The 18,234-nt window shown below is 43.1% G+C and overlaps 1 protein-coding gene across 1 annotated transcript in view; it reads right to left on the bottom strand.

Annotated features, from left to right (window-relative positions):
• The window catches only part of MRPS9 (mitochondrial ribosomal protein S9), a 39,311-nt gene extending 28,972 nt beyond the window's left edge, over window positions 1–10,339 (bottom strand). The window contains exons 1-2 of the mRNA XM_005686304.3: window positions 9,849–10,339; window positions 4,196–4,375 (exon numbers count right to left, since the gene is read on the bottom strand). Of these exons, the coding sequence (XP_005686361.1) occupies window positions 4,196–4,375; window positions 9,849–9,983 (315 nt within the window). The 5' untranslated portion in view covers window positions 9,984–10,339. The remainder of the gene's footprint in view (window positions 1–4,195; window positions 4,376–9,848) is intronic.

Below are 18,234 nucleotides of genomic sequence, written 5' to 3'. Positions count from 1 at the left end.
ATTCAAACTATTTCGAAATGGAGAATGTCTACACCTAATTTCTTTCCAGTGAATTTGCTATTTTACCAACTAAAAGGGTATTTTTCATATAAATTTAGCATTAAATATTTTGCAAAAACATTTCCAGCAGATATACAATGCTGGAGCTTTATTAATAATAATAAAATTTCTAATAATGTAACTTAAATATAAACAGTGACAAGCAGAATTATTTTTATTCATAAATTATACCAATGATATTTCTTTTTTATTTCACTAATCCACCTCAGCAGTCTTTTTAAAGGCTTATTTAATTAAGGGTGCACCAACATGCAAGATTAGCTAGGTGTAATTTTCATACTTTTATGTTATATATGCTTCTTTCACTGAGGCCAGAGGCCAGACTCCTAGTCCAGCTCAACCTTCTGGAATAAAGTTGTAAACCTAGAAGTCAATGAATAAGGCCTATAAATGAGCTGACGTAAATCTGTGATTTTACTTAGAAGGAAGGGCATGTGGGTCCTTGTGCTGAGTCCAGTGGCTCTTGGCTCTAAATCACACACCTAACAACCTGAGCTGTGCCAAAGGCAGGCAGGTGAAGGGGCGCCGAGAGGCAGAAGCAGAGATGGACACGTTGATGTGGAAGAAGGGCCGTGCCAGGTCATTCAGTACAGGGACAACACGTCCTCGGGGACCCCGCAGTCTGACAACCACCCCAGAAAGGAAAATCCTGTGGCTCCAAAAGGTTCACTGCGCTTACTGTGTTCTACTAAGTAAGGCAGGGAGACTGCATTTGATTGTAGAAAGTGTCACCCAAACCAAATCTTTGAAAGCATGGGAACAGCAGACCTTGGCATCCGCAACAATAAACACCTGCCCTGTGAGGTTTTATGAAGATGAAACACAGGGATGCATCATGAGCACACACAGGAGGTTTCAGTAAGTGGCAGTATTCTTCACTACAAATAACGATTAAAAATCAGTTTCTCTCCCTCTGGACTTCCCTGGCGGTCCAGTGGTTAGGAATCCACCTGCCAACGCAAGAGGCACAGGGTCCTTCCCTGACTGGGGAATTCAGATGCCACGTGCCACGGGGCAACTGAACCCACACGCATGGCAAGTGCAGAGTCTGTGCCACAAAGAAAGACCCTACACGCTGCGTCTATGACCTGACATGGTCAAATAAATATTTAAAAAAATTTTCCTAACTTTATTGACTATGCCAAAGCTGTGTGGGGCACAATGAACTGTGGAAAATTCTGAAGGAGATGGCAACACCAGACCACCTGACCTGCCTCTTGAGAAATCTGTATGCAGGTCAGGAAGCAACAGTTAGAACTGGACATGGAACAACAGACTGGTTCCAAATAGGAAAAGGAGTAGGTCAAGACTATATATTGTCACCCTGCTTATTTAACTTATATGGACATACATCATGAGAAATGCAAGGCTGGATGAAGCACAAGCTGGAATCAAGATTGCCAGAAGAAATATCAATAACCTCAGATATGCAGATGACACCACCCTTATGGCAGAAAGTAAAGAGGAACTAAAAAGCCTCTTGATGAAAGTGAAAGAGGAGAGTGAAAAAGTTGGCTTAAAGCTCAACATTCAGAAAACGAAGATCATGGCATCCGGTCCCATCACTTCATTGGAAATAGATGAAGAAAGAGTGGAAACAGTGACAGATTTTATTTTGGGGGGCTCCAAAATCACTGCAGATGGTGACTGCAGCCATGAAATTAAAAGACGCTTACTCCTTGAAAGAAAAGTTATGACCAACTTAGACAGCATATTAAAAAGCAAAGACAATACTTTGCCAACAAAGGTCTGTCTAGTCAAAGCTATGGTTTTTCCAGTAGTCATGTATGGATATGAGAGTTAGATTATAAAGAAAGCTGAGTGCAGAAGAATTGATGCTTTTGAACTGTGGTGTTGGAGAAGACTCTTAAGAGTCCCTTGGACTGCAAGGAAATCCAACCAGTCCATCCTAAAGGAGATCAGTCCTGGGTGCTCATTGGAAGGACTGATGTTGAAGCTGAAACTCCAATAGTTTGGCCACCTGAGGCATAGAGGTGACTCATTTGAAAAGACCCTGATGCTGGGAAAGTTTGAGGGCAGGAGGAGAAGAGGATGATGGAGGATGAGATGGTTGGATGGCATCACCGACTCAATGGACATGAGTTTGGGTGAACTCTGGGAGTTGGTGATGGACAGGGAGGCCTGGCGTGCTGCAGTTCATGGGGTTGCAAAGAGTTGGACACGACTGAGTGACTGAACTGAACTGAACTTTGGATATCAAATTATTTATTTTTGTCCTTAGAAATAAGCAAGCATTTTGTCAGTACGGAAATGTTGAAGAAGACCCATCAGCTGTATTGTCTCTTTCGGGTGATACACGCAGCCAAACCTCTTACAGAAAGAATAGTTTCAGAAACATAAATGGAAACAGGAATTATAAAATGACAGATTCCCATAAATTCCAATGCTTCGGTCATGGTTGGTTGTCACTGTCCTCTTCTGCTTTAGCGTCTACTCTAATGAGAGAGAGTTTAATACAATGCCACAAGAGTCAACGGGCATAAAGTGTGAGACTTGGTAAAGCTGGTCAGTCAGTGGCCGTCAAGTGGAAGGCAGGGGCACTGCGTCCCAGAGAAAGCTCCCATTTCCACACGGGCTCCCAGACGCGGGCGAGGAGAGAGCACGCCCCAGCCCACAGCGCAGAGTGCTCTCGGGATGAAGCGGCCCCAGGACGAATCCATGTTCCCGACGGGACTGCAGAGTCTTCTCCCCAACACACCGTCTCGTGGGGAGTCATGCGACCAAGGCCACTCAGGCACTGGCGACTGACTCAAGTCACGGTGGATTTTGTTTATCACCACTAACGGCGATGAGAGCAGCAACAGAGCACATCAGTCTCCTGCTCCCTAGTTAGATTCTGAGGTCGCGAACAGCAGTTCTTTCAGAGATGGGGAAACCAAGCGACGATGCTGTGAGCTGCTACACATGGAAGTCCGCGGCACTGAAAGGGCTCTCCTGACGCCAGCTTCTGTAGCTTTCCACAGCATCACTTCAGCTACAACACATTTCTCTTCTAAAGAAAGATCAGTAACAAAGGCCTACATCTACATTCCTCACAAGAAATCCAGCTTCATTTTAAAGGGTTCTACCTATTTCAAAAGAAGCTATTGTATGTTTTTTCCATATTAATTCATGATTTCACTACTTTGTTGGCAAACTCTAAAGACGATTTTTATTATGTTCGATTAGCACAATGATACTAAATATTATCAACTTACTTTACTTACACTGAAAACACACACACTACAGTTTTAAAAGTGTAGGAAAGCTGTGGCCTCTCACATTTATAGCAAGATTTTAAACATATCTTCTCTGGAAAACAACTCAATATTTTTAAGGGGCAGAACTAATAATACTGCTTCTACCTGACTGAATGACAGAATATTTTAGATATCTCTAAATAATATAAGAAGGATACTCTAGATAAAAGACACCAATATGTATTTTTAAACTTCTTAACAAAAAAGTTAGCTATTTTAATATGTGAAAAAATTGTTTTACATCTTCAATATTTTTGCCTAAATGAATTTCATAAATGATTTCAGTGATCATTATTTTAGCAACTGGTTAACTATTAATAATAAGGAAAACCCAATCTCTAAAACACATAAAATAATAACAAATGGTTTAATGTGAATACAGTGGCACCCAATTTTCCTATGTAAAAATTACACAACGAGCCCAGACTTTTAACTAGGTGTATTCAGTCGCTCAGTCATGTCCCACTCATTGTGACCCCACGGGCTGTAGCCCGCCAGGCTTCTCTGTCCGTAGGATTTTCCAGGCAAGAATACTGGAGTGGGTGGTCATTTCCTTCTCCAGGGGGTCTCCCCGACCCAGGGATCAAACCCAAGTCTCATTTGGCTCCTGCATTGGCAGGCAGGTTCTTTACTCATTGAGCCACCAGGGAAGCCCCTAGTTTAACAAGTCAATTAATGCAATAAATAAATAAGTAACTTGTATCCTTTAAAGTATAATTTTTTTAAAAAAATCTCTGATTCTTGTGAGTTTTAACTGACATCTAACACTTTGTTTGAAGACTTTACTGTTAAGAAGTCATGTTTCACTGAACAATGTTAGAAAAACAAAGATCTGCCCTTGTTCCCATGATTCACAAAACAAGCACTGCACTTACATCAATATCCTCCTGGGTAAACGTTTCTGGGTCCTCCCCCATCATGTTGGCCAAGTGTCTCTTCCCGATGTTGAACTCTTCAATCTGCTTTTTAATAAAGTCCACTGTGTAACTTTCACGTCTTAAGGCTGCAACATTTTTCTTTGTTGTTACAGCTGGGGAATGTTTGAGCCTTAATATCTAGCCAAAAATACAAATGGAAAGAGAAGATTTTAAGTTAAACAATGATCTTATAGGCCACTGTCTCTAAATAAAAGAAGACATTTTAAACAATTGTCTTTTTAGGACGGTACTCAATTGACAGGAGTCTGGAGACGAGATAAAGCTTGCTTTTAAAAGCCTATGCTCACAAAGAAGTTTAAACTACTAGCATTTCAACACATTAAAAATAATAATAAAAAAATAACTGGGTGATATGCTACCTCCATTATCTGCTAGAAATATCCAGATTTGATACCGACTGGTCAAGGTCAGCTGCTATGGGACTTGACATACAGTGAATGAGGGTGAAACGGTACAGTGCATCCTCAGTCTTGTCTGACTCTTTGCATTCCATGAACTGTAACCTGTCAGGCTCCTCTGTCCGTTGGGATTCTCCAGGCAAGAAAACTGGAGTGGGTTACCGTGCCCTCCTCCAGGGAATCTTCCAACCCAAGATGGAACCTGTGTCTCCTGCACTGACAGGGGGATTATTTACCACTAGCGCCACCTGGGAAGCCCAAAGAGAGAAACACCACTCCCCTTAAAATAAGCCTGTGTACATGTAGAGAGAAAGCAGCAAGCAGAAGACACAGACCTGGTGCGTGCTTCTCATGGACACAATACCCTGACAAAGCTGAAGGACACTTCTGAGGTCAGGTGACAAGAAGACTCTCCTCCCCCTCTTCTCTCTCTTGATCAGACCAAGGAAAGCAAGACGTGGTGAGCTAACCCCCGGAGGTCCACAGGCCAAGCACTGAGGGTGGTCTCTGGCCAAGAGCCAGCACAACAGCTGCAAGGATGTGAGTCCTGCCCACACCCACACTGAGCATGTGGGCAGCAGATTTCCACCCCTGGCCCGAGATGACCATGGGCTGCTGCCTTGCGGGAGACCTTGAGCAGAAGGCCCAGTGCAACTGTGCCTGAAATCCTGACTCACAGAGTCCACGAGGGAAATATCTGTTGTTTCAAGCTGCTCTATTTGAGGTTAATTTGCTACACAGCAATAAATAATCACTCAACACCCCAATTCGGAGAAGGCAATGGCACCCCACTCCAGTACTCTTGCCTGGAAAATCCATGGACGGAGGAGCCTGGTGGGTTGTAGTCCATGGGGTCGCTGAGGGTCGGACACGACTGAGCGACTTCACTTTCACTTTAACGCACTGGAGAAGGAAATGGCAACCCACTCCAGCACTCTTGCCTGGGAAATGCCCTGGACGGAGGAGCCTGGAAGGCTGCAGTGCACGGGGTCGCTGAGGGTCGGACACAACTGAGTGACTTCACTTTCACTTTTCACTTTGATGCATTGGAGAAGGAAATGGCAACCCACTCCAGTGTTCTTGCCTGGAGAATCTTAGGGACAGAGGAGCCTGGTGGGCTGCTGTCTATGGGGTCACACAGAGTCGGACACGACTGAAGCGACTTAGCAGCGACACCCCAATTACAACAATAAAGCAGAGTACGAGAAAGTTCACTTACTCTGCTTTATAAGGAAAGAGAGGTAGCAACGATGAGCATACCTATTATCAACTTTTCTTTAAATAAGAACTTTGTAAACTATATGAGGAAAATGAACATTTTGATGACCCAGTATTTTAATTAAAGTGACGAGGGACACACTAAAACATCTTGAAGGATGACATGGCCAAGGGAACAACTTATGCTACCAAAGGGCCTTCCTTTCCCATTGCTAACAAAATGGAATTTTTAAAAATTCAAAAATTATCTGGGGGAAAACACAACTAATGCACATAGCTGTATAAAGCATCTGCTACAAACACTGGTCAATTTTTAAATCTGCTTTGCAAAGACTTTTGAGGAATTTGCCAGTAGTATTAAGACTACTGAAAACAAACTGGATGCTGCGGAAAACACAGAACATTATAACCTCCAGGAGCCCACAAGATGAGAGATGAAAAGAACAGATCCTTAAGACAGAGGCAGCAATGTTTTTTGCAATAAAAGCAAAATACACAAGGGCTAAGCCATTGAATATCATCCAGCATTCTTCTCTGGCTGACATTCTGATCAACAAAGGCTTGTTGACTCAGTAAAAACTTAGAAAGTGCTCAGTAGAAAATCAAGAGAACATACTGATGTTTGTAACAGTTTTCAAAATAGAGATTGGCTTACTGCTTTTTCCTCTTGTGAATGTCATAAATATTACGGAAAGCTAAATGAGCATTCCTACATAAAACTATATTGATAGGCATTAGGAATTCATGGACAACCTTTGTATTACACCGTGACTGTCAACTACTCATAACAAAGCCAAAACTACTTTTATTTGTGTCAGTAAAAGAGACATGTGTACCCCGATGTTCAATGCGGCACTGTTTACGATAGCTAGGGCATGGAAGCAACCTAGATGTCCATCAGCAGACGAATAGATAAGAAAGTTGCGGTACATATACACAATGGAGTATTACTCAGCTATTAAAAAGAAGGCATTTGAGTCAGTTCTAATGAGGTGGATGAAGCTGGAGCCTATTTTACAGAGTAAGTCAGAAAGAAAATAAATCAGAAAGTAAGTCAGAAGAAAGTCAGTCAGTCAGAAAGAAAAACACCAATACAGTATATTAATGCACATATATGGAATTTAGAAAGATGGTAATGATGACCCAATATGCGAGACAGCAAAAGAGACACAGATGTAAAGAACAGACTTTTGGACTCTGTGGGAGAAGGCGAGGGTGGGGTGATTTGAGAGGAGAGCATTGAAACATGTATACTACCATATTTGAAACATATGACCAGTCCAAGCTCAATGCAAGAAATAGGGCACTCAAAGCCAGTGCACTGGGACAACCCAGAGGGATGGAATGGGGAGGGAGGTGGGAGGGAAAGGGATGGGGAGGGAGGTGGAAGGGAGAGGGATGGGCAGGGAGGTGGAAGGGAGAGGGATGGGCAGGGAGGTGGAAGGGAGAGGGATGGGCAGGGAGGTGGGAGGGAGAGGGGTGGGCAGGGAGGCGGGGTTCAGGACCAGGGGAGGGGGGAACACATGAACACCTGTGGCTGATTCATGTCAGTGTATGGCAAAACCCACCACAATACTGTAAAGTAATTAGCCTCCAATTAAAATAAATAAATTTTTAAAAATCAAGTATCTTAGCATAGCAAAACACTTTCTAATCCCGTCTCGCCATTCTCTCATCAGTTATTATGCCAACTGTAATTGCTAGAACCAATTATTTGTCCTTGCCAGAATCCACTGACTGTGCACATCTCTGGTGCTTGGGTACCAACGGCATCTTTCTGGAACAGAATCCCTCTTTTCTCATGTAACTCCTGACAGACGCTCCCATTACTTCCTCGAGAGGAGGCTGCCATTCTGTCCATCTCAGCCCGTCTGTATTAGGCTCTGCGTGTCTGTGCTCCTCCGTATTTACCTCTACAAATCTCACAGTACACTGTGTGTAGATCCCTGATATTCACAGGTTTAAAACCAGAAAAATCTGGCCATTTACAAGTAATATTCCCTCCTCCACTCAAATTTGGGACACCCAGATGCACTTGTTCTGAAGCACTGATGTGAAACATGGATTCCACAATTCTGGCACACAGGAGAAAACCCTTCGCAGAGGCTCCCAACTGAGCACCCAGGAGTCACAGGTTAATAGAACTTATTGCTTTTTCCTTGTTGCATCAGTGTCTCTCAAACGTTTCTGACTGTGACTCATAGTAACAGCTACTGCTTATATCACTACCTGGAACACACTTATACTTAATAAACAAAAAGTAAAAATACCCTCTATAAGAAGGCTTCCCTCGTGGCTCAGTGGTAAAGAATCTGCCTGCAATGTAGGAGACGAGGGTTCGATCCTTGGGTTGGGAAGAGCCCCTGGAAAAGGAAATGGCAACCCACTCTAGTATTACCTAGAGAATTCCTTGGACAGAGCTGGTGGGCTACAGTCCATGTGGTTTGCAAAGAGTTGGACATGACCAAGCAATTAACAACAAAGACACATAATAGGTATTTAAAAATAATAATAATAATTGGAGAGACTTGTACTATACATGTTAGGTAAAGAAACAAAAAGTAGAAGAGACTCCATTCTTAAAAAAACATATGCATTTCATGTATGTCTGTATGTGATTAAAAAAACATAAAGACACAGAAGGATACATGCATTAGCAAGTTTGGGAGTTCCAGGGAGGGAAAAAAATACTCTTGGCCACCTCCCCCACACTGTCAACAATAAACACATTCTGTAACCTACAGTACCTTTCCCAGAAAATTGTGAGTATACAAAAGGATATACTCAAAAGAGATGCATGAGAAAATAAAAACTTCCAGCCTATTTTCCAGTTAAAAAACAATAAAAACAAATGTTTGATGGGTAAATGAATGGATGGATTGGCTGCTGTTAAAATGTAGAAGAAAAAATGAAAAATGGATAGTATTCCTTTTTTCAACAGTTTTTGATCATAGTACTTGACTTCTTTACAATACCTGGTCCTGTTAATCACTTTCCCTCCTTGCAACGTTCTCCTGTTTCCTATGACTCCACACTGCCTGGTTCTTGTCCTACTTCTGGGGGCCCTTCTTTCTCTACTGCTCGTCCTTCAGGGTCTGGTCCTTCTTTTCCTCACTGACTGCACCTTCCCCCAAATGATCTAATCCATTAATTACCGCACACAAGGTAACAGAGGACTTGTAAACCAGCTCTCTTTTTGAACTATGGCTTGCCTCTCTTTGGGTCCACTTGGACACCGCAAATATAACTGTATAATAAACACAATTATTTCCAAAACTAAGCTCTTTTTTTCCCCCTCTCAAATTTTGTTCCTTTTACTCAGATCCCATGTCAGCAAATGGCATTATCATCCCATCAGTTCTGAAGCTAGAATCCTGGCTTTCCCACTGGCCCCAGGATTAAATGTAACTTACAAGCTCTGGTCTCCAGCATTCAGGGACCTATTACCGAGAACACTGACAGAATGGAAACTGCTCAGACGCAAGACACTTTAAACATGTTTCTCTCTCCTCTCCACTGTATGACCTCCTGCATTAAGTCTTTGGGCCACTGCAGGAGTCCAGTTCTCATCCACCTCCACCCTCTTGATCGGGGTCTCGGGGGGCAGGGATGAACCTATAATCCACCCAGAAGACAGGTCAAGGGAGGGGTCACTTTGTTTCTGTCTCAGGTAAGTTCCCCCTCACTGCACCCTGAGAAAATCAGCCACAACCTCAAAGGTTGGCCGCTGCAAGGCAATTCCACCCTCTGTTTACCTGAGACCTCTGTTGAGCACCTAAGATCCCACAGGCCCCGTCTCCCAATGCTGGGGGCCGGGGTTCGATCTCCGGCCAGGGAACTAGACCTCATATGCCGCAACTAAAGCGATCTCGCACCCAGCAACTAAAGATCCTCAGAGAAACTAAGGACTCCGGCGGCGCCTGGCCACACCGCGTGCTACAGGGACCAGCACTGCCACCTTTCCCAAGCCTTACCTGGCAGCTGGTACCTGTCTGCAGCCCAGCAGCCGCGGCTTTCCAGAGGCCTTGTTCCCGGGCGAAGCTAACCCTACCCGCAAGAAAGAGCCGGTAGGAAGCTGCTGCGCCGCAGGACACACAGGGAGCTGCCATGTTGGCTGCAGGAGGCGCGGGCCGGAGGGCGACGGGGCTGGGCCTGCCAACTGCGCCGGCGCAGACGGGCGCCGGGTCCGCGAGGCTGCCGGGAAGAGGCTCCGAGCGAGGGGCGTGTCCCGCGACCCAGGTTGGCTAGTCGCTGATTGGGCGCGTGAGCACGCGGGGCGTGTCCGGCCCCGCCCCTAGTCCGGGTCCCTAGTCTACTTGGCATCCTGGTCTTTCTGGGCATCCTGAAGTCGGTGGCTCACCCAGTCTCCTTGGAACGACTTCCACGTGGCTTCTCGCCAACACTTTCGTGCCACGCCAAGCCTGCCCTGGCGCCAGCTCCCCCGCGGAGCCCTGACTTCACGCCCATTATCAAGCAGCTCCTCTCCGAGCCTCTGCTCCCAGCCGACCGCGTCCAAGCACGGGTTTTCCCTCCTTCCACCTTCCCACCTGGGTCCGGGTCCAGGGTCTCCATCCTTCTGCAGGAAACTGGTTATTTCCTAAGTGTATGATGCACAGGCTAACCCTTACACCGGCGGGAACAGACCCTTGTCTTTGCTCATCACTGCCTTATTGTTGGGCTTCCCTGCGGCTCAGCTCGTAAAGAATCTTCCCGCAATGCGGGAGACCTGGGTTCGATCCCTGGGTTGGGAAGATCACTTGGAGAAGGGAGAGTCTACCCAATCCAGTATTCTGGCCTGGAGAATTTCATGGACTATACAGTCCATGGGGTCACAAAGAGTCGGACTTGGCTCAACAACTTTCACTCTTGCTTTCCCCTACTTTGGGGCTTCCCTGGTGGCTCAGTGGTAAAGAATTCACCTTCCAATGCAGGGGACAGGGCTTTGATCCCTGATCTGGAAAGATCCCTTGGAGAAAGAAATGGCAACCCACTCCAGTATTCTTGCCTGGGAAACCCCACGGACAGAGCAGCCTGGTGGGCTACTGTCCATGGAGTTGCAAAGAATGGCACAGGACTGAGTGACTGAACAACAACAATAACCCTTACTATTAGCAATACTAAGCCTCCCTGGAAACCCAATCAGAACTAAATATTAATAAATAGGTATGAATCCTGATGACTGCCTTACCTTCTGAGGCTTGTATGCTCCTTACAGTAACTCCCAACATGCTTTCTACAAAATACTTATTAAAGGAAGCAGTAAACAGCTCTGAAAATGTTTCCAAACACTTAGATTTGAAAGATCAATAAAATTTATACACAAACACACACACATGCAAAATCTGAGGTCAAGTTGTCAAGCAAATAAATACCATCTACTATTACTTATTTTGTAAAACAGAACATTTTAATTAGTAAGAAGGTAGAAATGACACAATTGCAGAATGAAACGTCCTTTAATTGGAATCCATTTAGTTGTATGGTCAGTTCACTCTTCTATTCTTTTTGTTGTTACTTTTTAGGCCAGAAGTTGGGAGAGGCCCATGAACTAGCATTTGGGAATCAAGATTTAGCTCATGAAAATTTCACCAAGTATAAAACAATCAAATAAGTATGTTAAAACTGAATTTATATCATTTTTTAAAAATGACATGTCAGAGCACATAAAAACTACAGAAGTACTCAAATCAAGATTAGAAATTGTGGAGGGTTTTTTTTTCTCTAATATTCATGTTATGATATTTTAGTTAGATTTACTGCTGTTGCTACTGCTAAGTCGCTTCAGTCGTGTCCGACTCTTAATGACCCCATGGACTGCAGCCCACCAGGCTCCTCCGTCCCTGGGATTTTCCAGGCAAGAGTACTGGAGTGGGGTGCCATTGCCTTCTCCTTAGATTTACTAGATTACAGTGAAGTAACTAGTAAAGTAACTGTAATACATATTCCATCTCTAGGGGCAACCCTTAGACTGCTGCGTTCGATTTCCTGTGTAGCCTTTGAGTTTGGGAAGAAATACACCACTGTAAGTTGACCCTGGGTGCATAAATCTGGAGACAGAAGGAAAGAGTGGAATCAAGAATGTACTGATAAACATTTAAAATACGAAAAAAAAAATCTTATGATTTTACCAAACAGCTGAAGTTTAAATTCGTTTAATCTTTTCTCATTTACTGAGCACCCGTTATGTTGGAGACATCAGGTATTCTTGGTCCCATATCAGGATCATAAAATCCCAACTATCCAACATGGTGGAATCATGTAAACATGAAAGTTTGGTTCTAAAACCAGCTTCTAACGTAAATATCAGGAGAGTCAAACATTGCACTAACAAAACAAGTGCTGCCAGATATGAACAGCAGAAACTGTTAGGTGCTGCTGGTGAGGGTGTAAATTGATACAGTTTTCCTGAAATCAGCGAGTCAGTGATCTATGTTAAGATGAACACACCACACAACTTTACTGATTGCATTTCCAGATATATACCCTGCAGAAATTCTTGCACAGTATATCAGGATACATGCAGGCCAATATGTATAGAATCATTTTCTTTTGTAACAACACAAAAGACCCCACACACACCTTTAAAGGATTCCTAGAAATCTCTGGAGCTGCAGAGCTTTTTTGATCAATGTGGAAAACTTTAAGGGGCTTCCCAGGTGGCACTAGTGGTAAAGAATCCACCTGCCAATGCAGAGGAAGCCAGTTTGATCCCTGGGTTGGGAAGATCCCCTGGAGGAGGAAATGGTAGCCCACTCCAATATTCTTACTGGGAAATGCCATGGACAGAGAAGCCTGGGGGGCTACATCCACGGGGTCACAGTGAGTTGGATACGAGTGAGCATGCACATCATTTAGTTAGACCAGTGGCCTCCCCTTTTGATAATCTGTTTACAAACATTTTTGAGGATCTTCCCTAGGTTTAAGAAATTTGTGTTCTCTATTTAGACACTGTACAAGCCTTTTTACTTAATAATCACCAGCTGAGTATCTTTCGTCAAGCTCAGTACCTCAAAATTCCACATTCCAGGGTCTACTAAGGTCTACTATTAACTGTTCCTTTGTTAGAACCATCTAGTGATGAGGGTGGTTCCCTTGTCCCTTGAGAAACAGAGTGGCCCCTCAGTCTCTTCTCATTAAAGGGATGGGACAGTCAGGCACAAACAGAAAGGGTTGTAAAAATAACAGGCCACTGATGCTGCACAAAAGGGGTTCCAGAAAAGTGTGCCCTGATTTCTTTCCTGACACCCTCATTACATATTCCGTATGGTTCCTAAGGTTTCCAGTCCTTTGGGTTAAGACTGAAAGGTTGCACCAGTGTCTATCAGAAACTCTATTTAGTGGCCAGCTGTATCACTGCCTGCACAAGGCTTGACATTAGTTATGTAGATGGTATCTCTAGGCGGAATCACTTTTGGCCTTGGGCCCCTTCAGTCAGTGACTGAGGGGGCCCCGATATTCTCTAGCGTCTGGGGCATTCCCTCTACCAATACCCTGCCTCTTTGCAGAGGGTGTATCAACTGCAATCCTCCCCCTAGTGCCCCTGTTGTCCACACAGGCTGCAGTGGTCCTGTCTGGGTACCCATGGGCCTGCCAGGGCCAAATTGGCCCCAAAAGACAGCCCTCACCATTGGTGGTCCCTGAACGAACACACCCACTGCAATCATTTGGGCTGTTTGCATAGTTCTCCGGGTACATTCAGCCTTTTCGGCCATATCCCTATTACTGAAAACTGAATAAAACAATTGGAACAAATCATTCATCAGAGTCTGAGGACCAGCACCGCTTTCTGAATTTTGTGCCTGATGTCTGGGGCAGACTGGGCAATGAAATGCATGGCCAAAGGGCCTGAACCAGGGGATGGGGTGGGGGTGGGGGTGGGGGTGGGGTGGGTGAGAGGGATCCCTGCTGGTTTGGCACCCATGGCCTTCTAGGGTGGGTCAGTTAAAATGTCTTCTGTGTCCTTTCTAGAGTTTTCTGTCCAAGCTACATAGGCCTTAAATTCCTTTAGGGTTCCATTGCCTAGACACAAGGACATGAAAATTTGAATATAGGGCACTTCCAGCCTAACTCGTATATGATCAAACCTGATTGCATATCCCACTAAGGTGGTTTATTTGCTTGTTTTTCCTTTTTCATTTCTGTTGCCTGAATCTTTTGCAGTCCTAGAGGATATGGTCCAGGGGGTGTCAGTCAGGATTGATGCAGCCTGACCCATTTCAGATCTAAGCCTAAGATGATGTTTCTAACACCCATGCTAGCCAAAATTCCATTCAAGTGAAAATCCAGGACACAATCTGGTTGAGATTTGCACTTATGATTTCACATGCTATCCCTTCGAAAATGGTCTCCCAACCAGCTGTCAGTGCCCAAAAAATTGCTGCAAGAGAATGCTACAGAAGGTGTCCCCAGTGGTGTCCACAGTGAGTGGGAGCTGGTCTTGCGACAAATTGGGAATAAAGAGAGGCTCAACACTTGTAAGGGGCAGAGGGAGGGAAGTGATTCTTTTTTGTGTCATTTTTAATTGGATGAAAATTGCTTTATAATGTTATGTCGGTTTCTGCTACATCAACGTGAATCAGCCGTTGTATACATACATCTCCTCCCTCTGGAACCTCCATCCTACCTCCTAACCTGTCCCACCCCTCTGGGTGGTCACAGAGTGCCAGGCTGAGCTCCCGGTGTTATTCAGCAACTTCCCATTAGCTATCTGTTTTATACACGGTAACGTATATATTTAAATGCAACTCTCTCAGTTCGTCCCACCCTTTCTTTCCCGTTGCGTCCACAGCTCCAGTCTCTCTGTCTGCGTCTCTATTCCTGCCCTGCAAATAGGCTCATCAGTACCATTTCTTGATTCCACACACATGCATTGACATATGATATTTGTTTTTCTCTTTCTGACTTCAGTCTGTATAACAGGCTCTAGATTCATCCACCTTGCTAGAACTGACTCAAAACTGTTCCTTTTTATGGCTGAGTAATATTGGAGAGAAGTAATTCTAATGAAAAAGTTGTGGGTTCAAGTCTTACTCATTTACTTATCTTATGGTATGCATCAGAATTTCATTCCTTTTTAAAGCTACCTAATATTCCCTTGTGTGTACAGACCACATTTTGTTTATCCATCCAAGTGTCCAGGGACACTTGAGTTGTTTTCACCTTTGAGCTTGTAAATAATGGTGCTACAGACACCATTACCTGTACAGTGTCTGTTCAGGTCACTGCTTTCAGTTCTTTGGGGTATATACCTAGAAGCAGCATTGCTGGATTCTTGTTTTTAACTTGGCCAGATTTTTAACTTAATCAACACAAGTGGGTGCCCATAAAAGATAACTTGATAATTTAAATCTACAACTTAAAAAGGCTCTAGTTGTATTGACCACTCCCAGCTAAACAGATAGTATACATGGGGTGTGAAAATGAGTAATGTAAATCTCACTGGAGTTTAAAAATATTTATGAGGTAATTTTAGTACATAATTTCTATAGATCAAGCTTCTATTACAGTTTAAAAACGGAATCTGTCTCAGCCCACAAGTAAATGTATTCTCCCAAGATGCATATATTTTACCATATTGATTGAATTTTAATAAATAAGAAATAGAATAAATATCTCCTTTGGTTTTTGCCCCACTGTGTTCAGTGTGAACCCCATCCATCTGCATAAGCTCTTTACCTACAAGCTGTCAGTTATGTCTGCTATAAAACAGACAGCACTTAGGGAGCTGTCAGTCAATGCTGTTATGATGCTTCAAGAATCATTCCTTCAGGCTTCATTATCAAAAATAAAACAAATTTACATGAAACATAAAGGTGGATTGATCGCACGATTTGCTGTGCATGGAAAATGACTTCAAACACACACAAGTTCAAGGGGCCATATGCTTGGTCTCCTTGACCGTGTTTGTAATTCGTTTGTTTAAAGTCATTTTTTAAAGTGCATTGAGACAGTGAAAGTGGTTATCCTGATAGAGTGGTGGGACTATATGTTGTTCCCTTACCTGAAATAGTAGTGTGTAAAAAAATGTTCTATGTTATTGTGGGTGTCTCTTTATCCATGCCTGTGGCCTGGATTTGGGCTGCATGCAGGTCTCCCCTTTGATGAGTGAAGGTAAAAAGACCTAGAAAAGAGGAACTAAATGAACACGATCGTAGTCTGGATATAGTCGAGAGCCTGGGGCTTGCAGAATGAAATAGAATTGGAATCAATAAAATCACTAAGGGCATGGCAAAAATAAACAATAATCAAATTCCAGAAAACCAGAACTGAAGTGTACTTCTTGAGGCATCAAAGAGACGATTTTAGGACCAAGAAAGGAAGTACCACTTTACCCAGCAGGGAGGCAACTTAAAAAGCGCATTACTCCTAAGAGGTTGATGCAACCTGAAAATGTAAATAAGTAGAAGAAGGCTGTGATCAGACCTGAAAAATGAAAGTGTTCTCATTCAAAAATGTACTGAAGGGAAATTGTCAGTTTTTACTCGTAAAGGTGAGAGCAAATCTCTAGGGTCTCTATCAGAGAAAGTGCGTGGATTTAGATGGACCACAGGGTATGATTCTAAGCAATATAAAAGAGAATTGTATAAATTGTACTTGTATATACATATGGGCTTCCCTAATGGTTCAGATGTTAAAGAATCTGCTTGCAATGCAGGAGACCTGGGTTCGATTTCTGGCTCTGAAATATCCCCTGGAGGAGAAAATGGCAAACCGCTCCAGTATTCTTGCCTGGAGAATCCCCGTGGACAGAGGAGCCTGGCAAGCTACAATCCACAGGGTTGCAAAGAGTCATACATGACGTAGCGACCAAAAAACAACAACATAAACACAAACCCCCAAATTATTCAGATTTTACCTACTCAAAGATAGCTAGGAATGCTCAAGTTCTAGGACTCAAAGAATTCTTCCAGAAAGGTCAAACTTTCAGGGAAGCAGATATTTAGTGATGTGAAGACATGGGATAAACCTGCCCCACAGCCCTGCTGACTGCCACCCAGCTGGAAAGTGGAGTTTGGTACCTTAAGAATTAAAGTAAAAAATTAATCTACACAGAGACTACTTTATCACCCACTATTTATTGATGTATACTTTGCAACGCTCTGTGATAGGAACTGTCTGGGTATTAAGATGATACCTGTCTTTCAGGAGTTTATCAACTTATAGAAAGAAAGATATTTACCCAAATCTAATCATTTTAGAGAGACTGTGATGTAGTTGTGAAAGAATCACAGAGTAAAGTGGGAGTTTGCAAAGGAAAACATTACTCCCTGCCAAATGGATCAAGATGGTTTTATTTCCTAAATGTTTTAAAGAGCTGCAAATCAAAATAAGGAAACCATCGAACTCATTTCTTCACCATTATGCAGAACCACTTCTAAACTCTCTCTGAAGGCAATTAACCAACCCCATTTTACAAACCCTACAAAGTGGAAATTTTCTATCTCAATTTATCAGATCAGGCGATTAAAAATTATTCTGCAATATCCTTAAATGACTCTCAAGAATTTGCACACCACCTTTCCTATTTCCAGCGGAGAAACATTCCTGGCCCATTTTCCAAGTGTTTTCCAAAATCAAGTATCCTACCTGAAAACTGAAATTGTGTCCAATTTCACTGAGCAGATCACAGCCTGGTGTATGATTAAACCATCACATCTCTTTATGAATAAAGTTCACTGTGATTAGATTGTAAACACCTGCATGTTGTTATTTTAACTTTAGACTCAAAAGAACATTTTATCCTGGGAAAATGCAGGTTCCTGAAATAAGCATGTCAATTTTCAAATGAAGCTATTAGAGTTACATTCTTAATAACCTTGAAGCTTAGAACCATCTATGCTTACACGGTAAATCCATGATTTCCCATCGTTTATGTGTCCAGCACTCTTTAGATATAGGTTGCTGACCTCAGGGTACACACTTGTTAGATATTCATTTTTTTTGTGACTTCCTATCTAATTAGAGCAATGAGTTTCTTTATGTAGTCAGAACTCGAGTTCAATTTCAGAATTCAACCGTTCTTGCAATTTATAACAGGGGAGATAAAATTGACAATACAAGCCTGTGTGACTTCCAGATTTTATTATATGTTTCATCTATTGTTGGAAAGAGAAAGTGAAAGGAAAGAAATGGGATTTTGGTTTTCATCTTTTGTTTTTGGAGTCAGTATTATAGAATTACATCTTTCCAGCAGCAGGGAGGGACCCCCAAGAAACCACATATGGCAGCACTGGGTTATTAACGTTGCATCAATCTGTGCTCAGTTGTGGCTGCGGTGTATTACCTGGTAGTAAGTAACTGACGAAATCATGGAACAGGGTGGTGAGTCAAGCACCATCTCCCTGGAACTACACTGAGGAT

This window comes from Capra hircus, chromosome 11, assembly GCF_001704415.2.
Source record: "Capra hircus breed San Clemente chromosome 11, ASM170441v1, whole genome shotgun sequence".
NCBI lineage: Eukaryota > Metazoa > Chordata > Mammalia > Artiodactyla > Bovidae > Capra > Capra hircus.
This window is presented reverse-complemented; position numbering and strand designations above follow the sequence as displayed.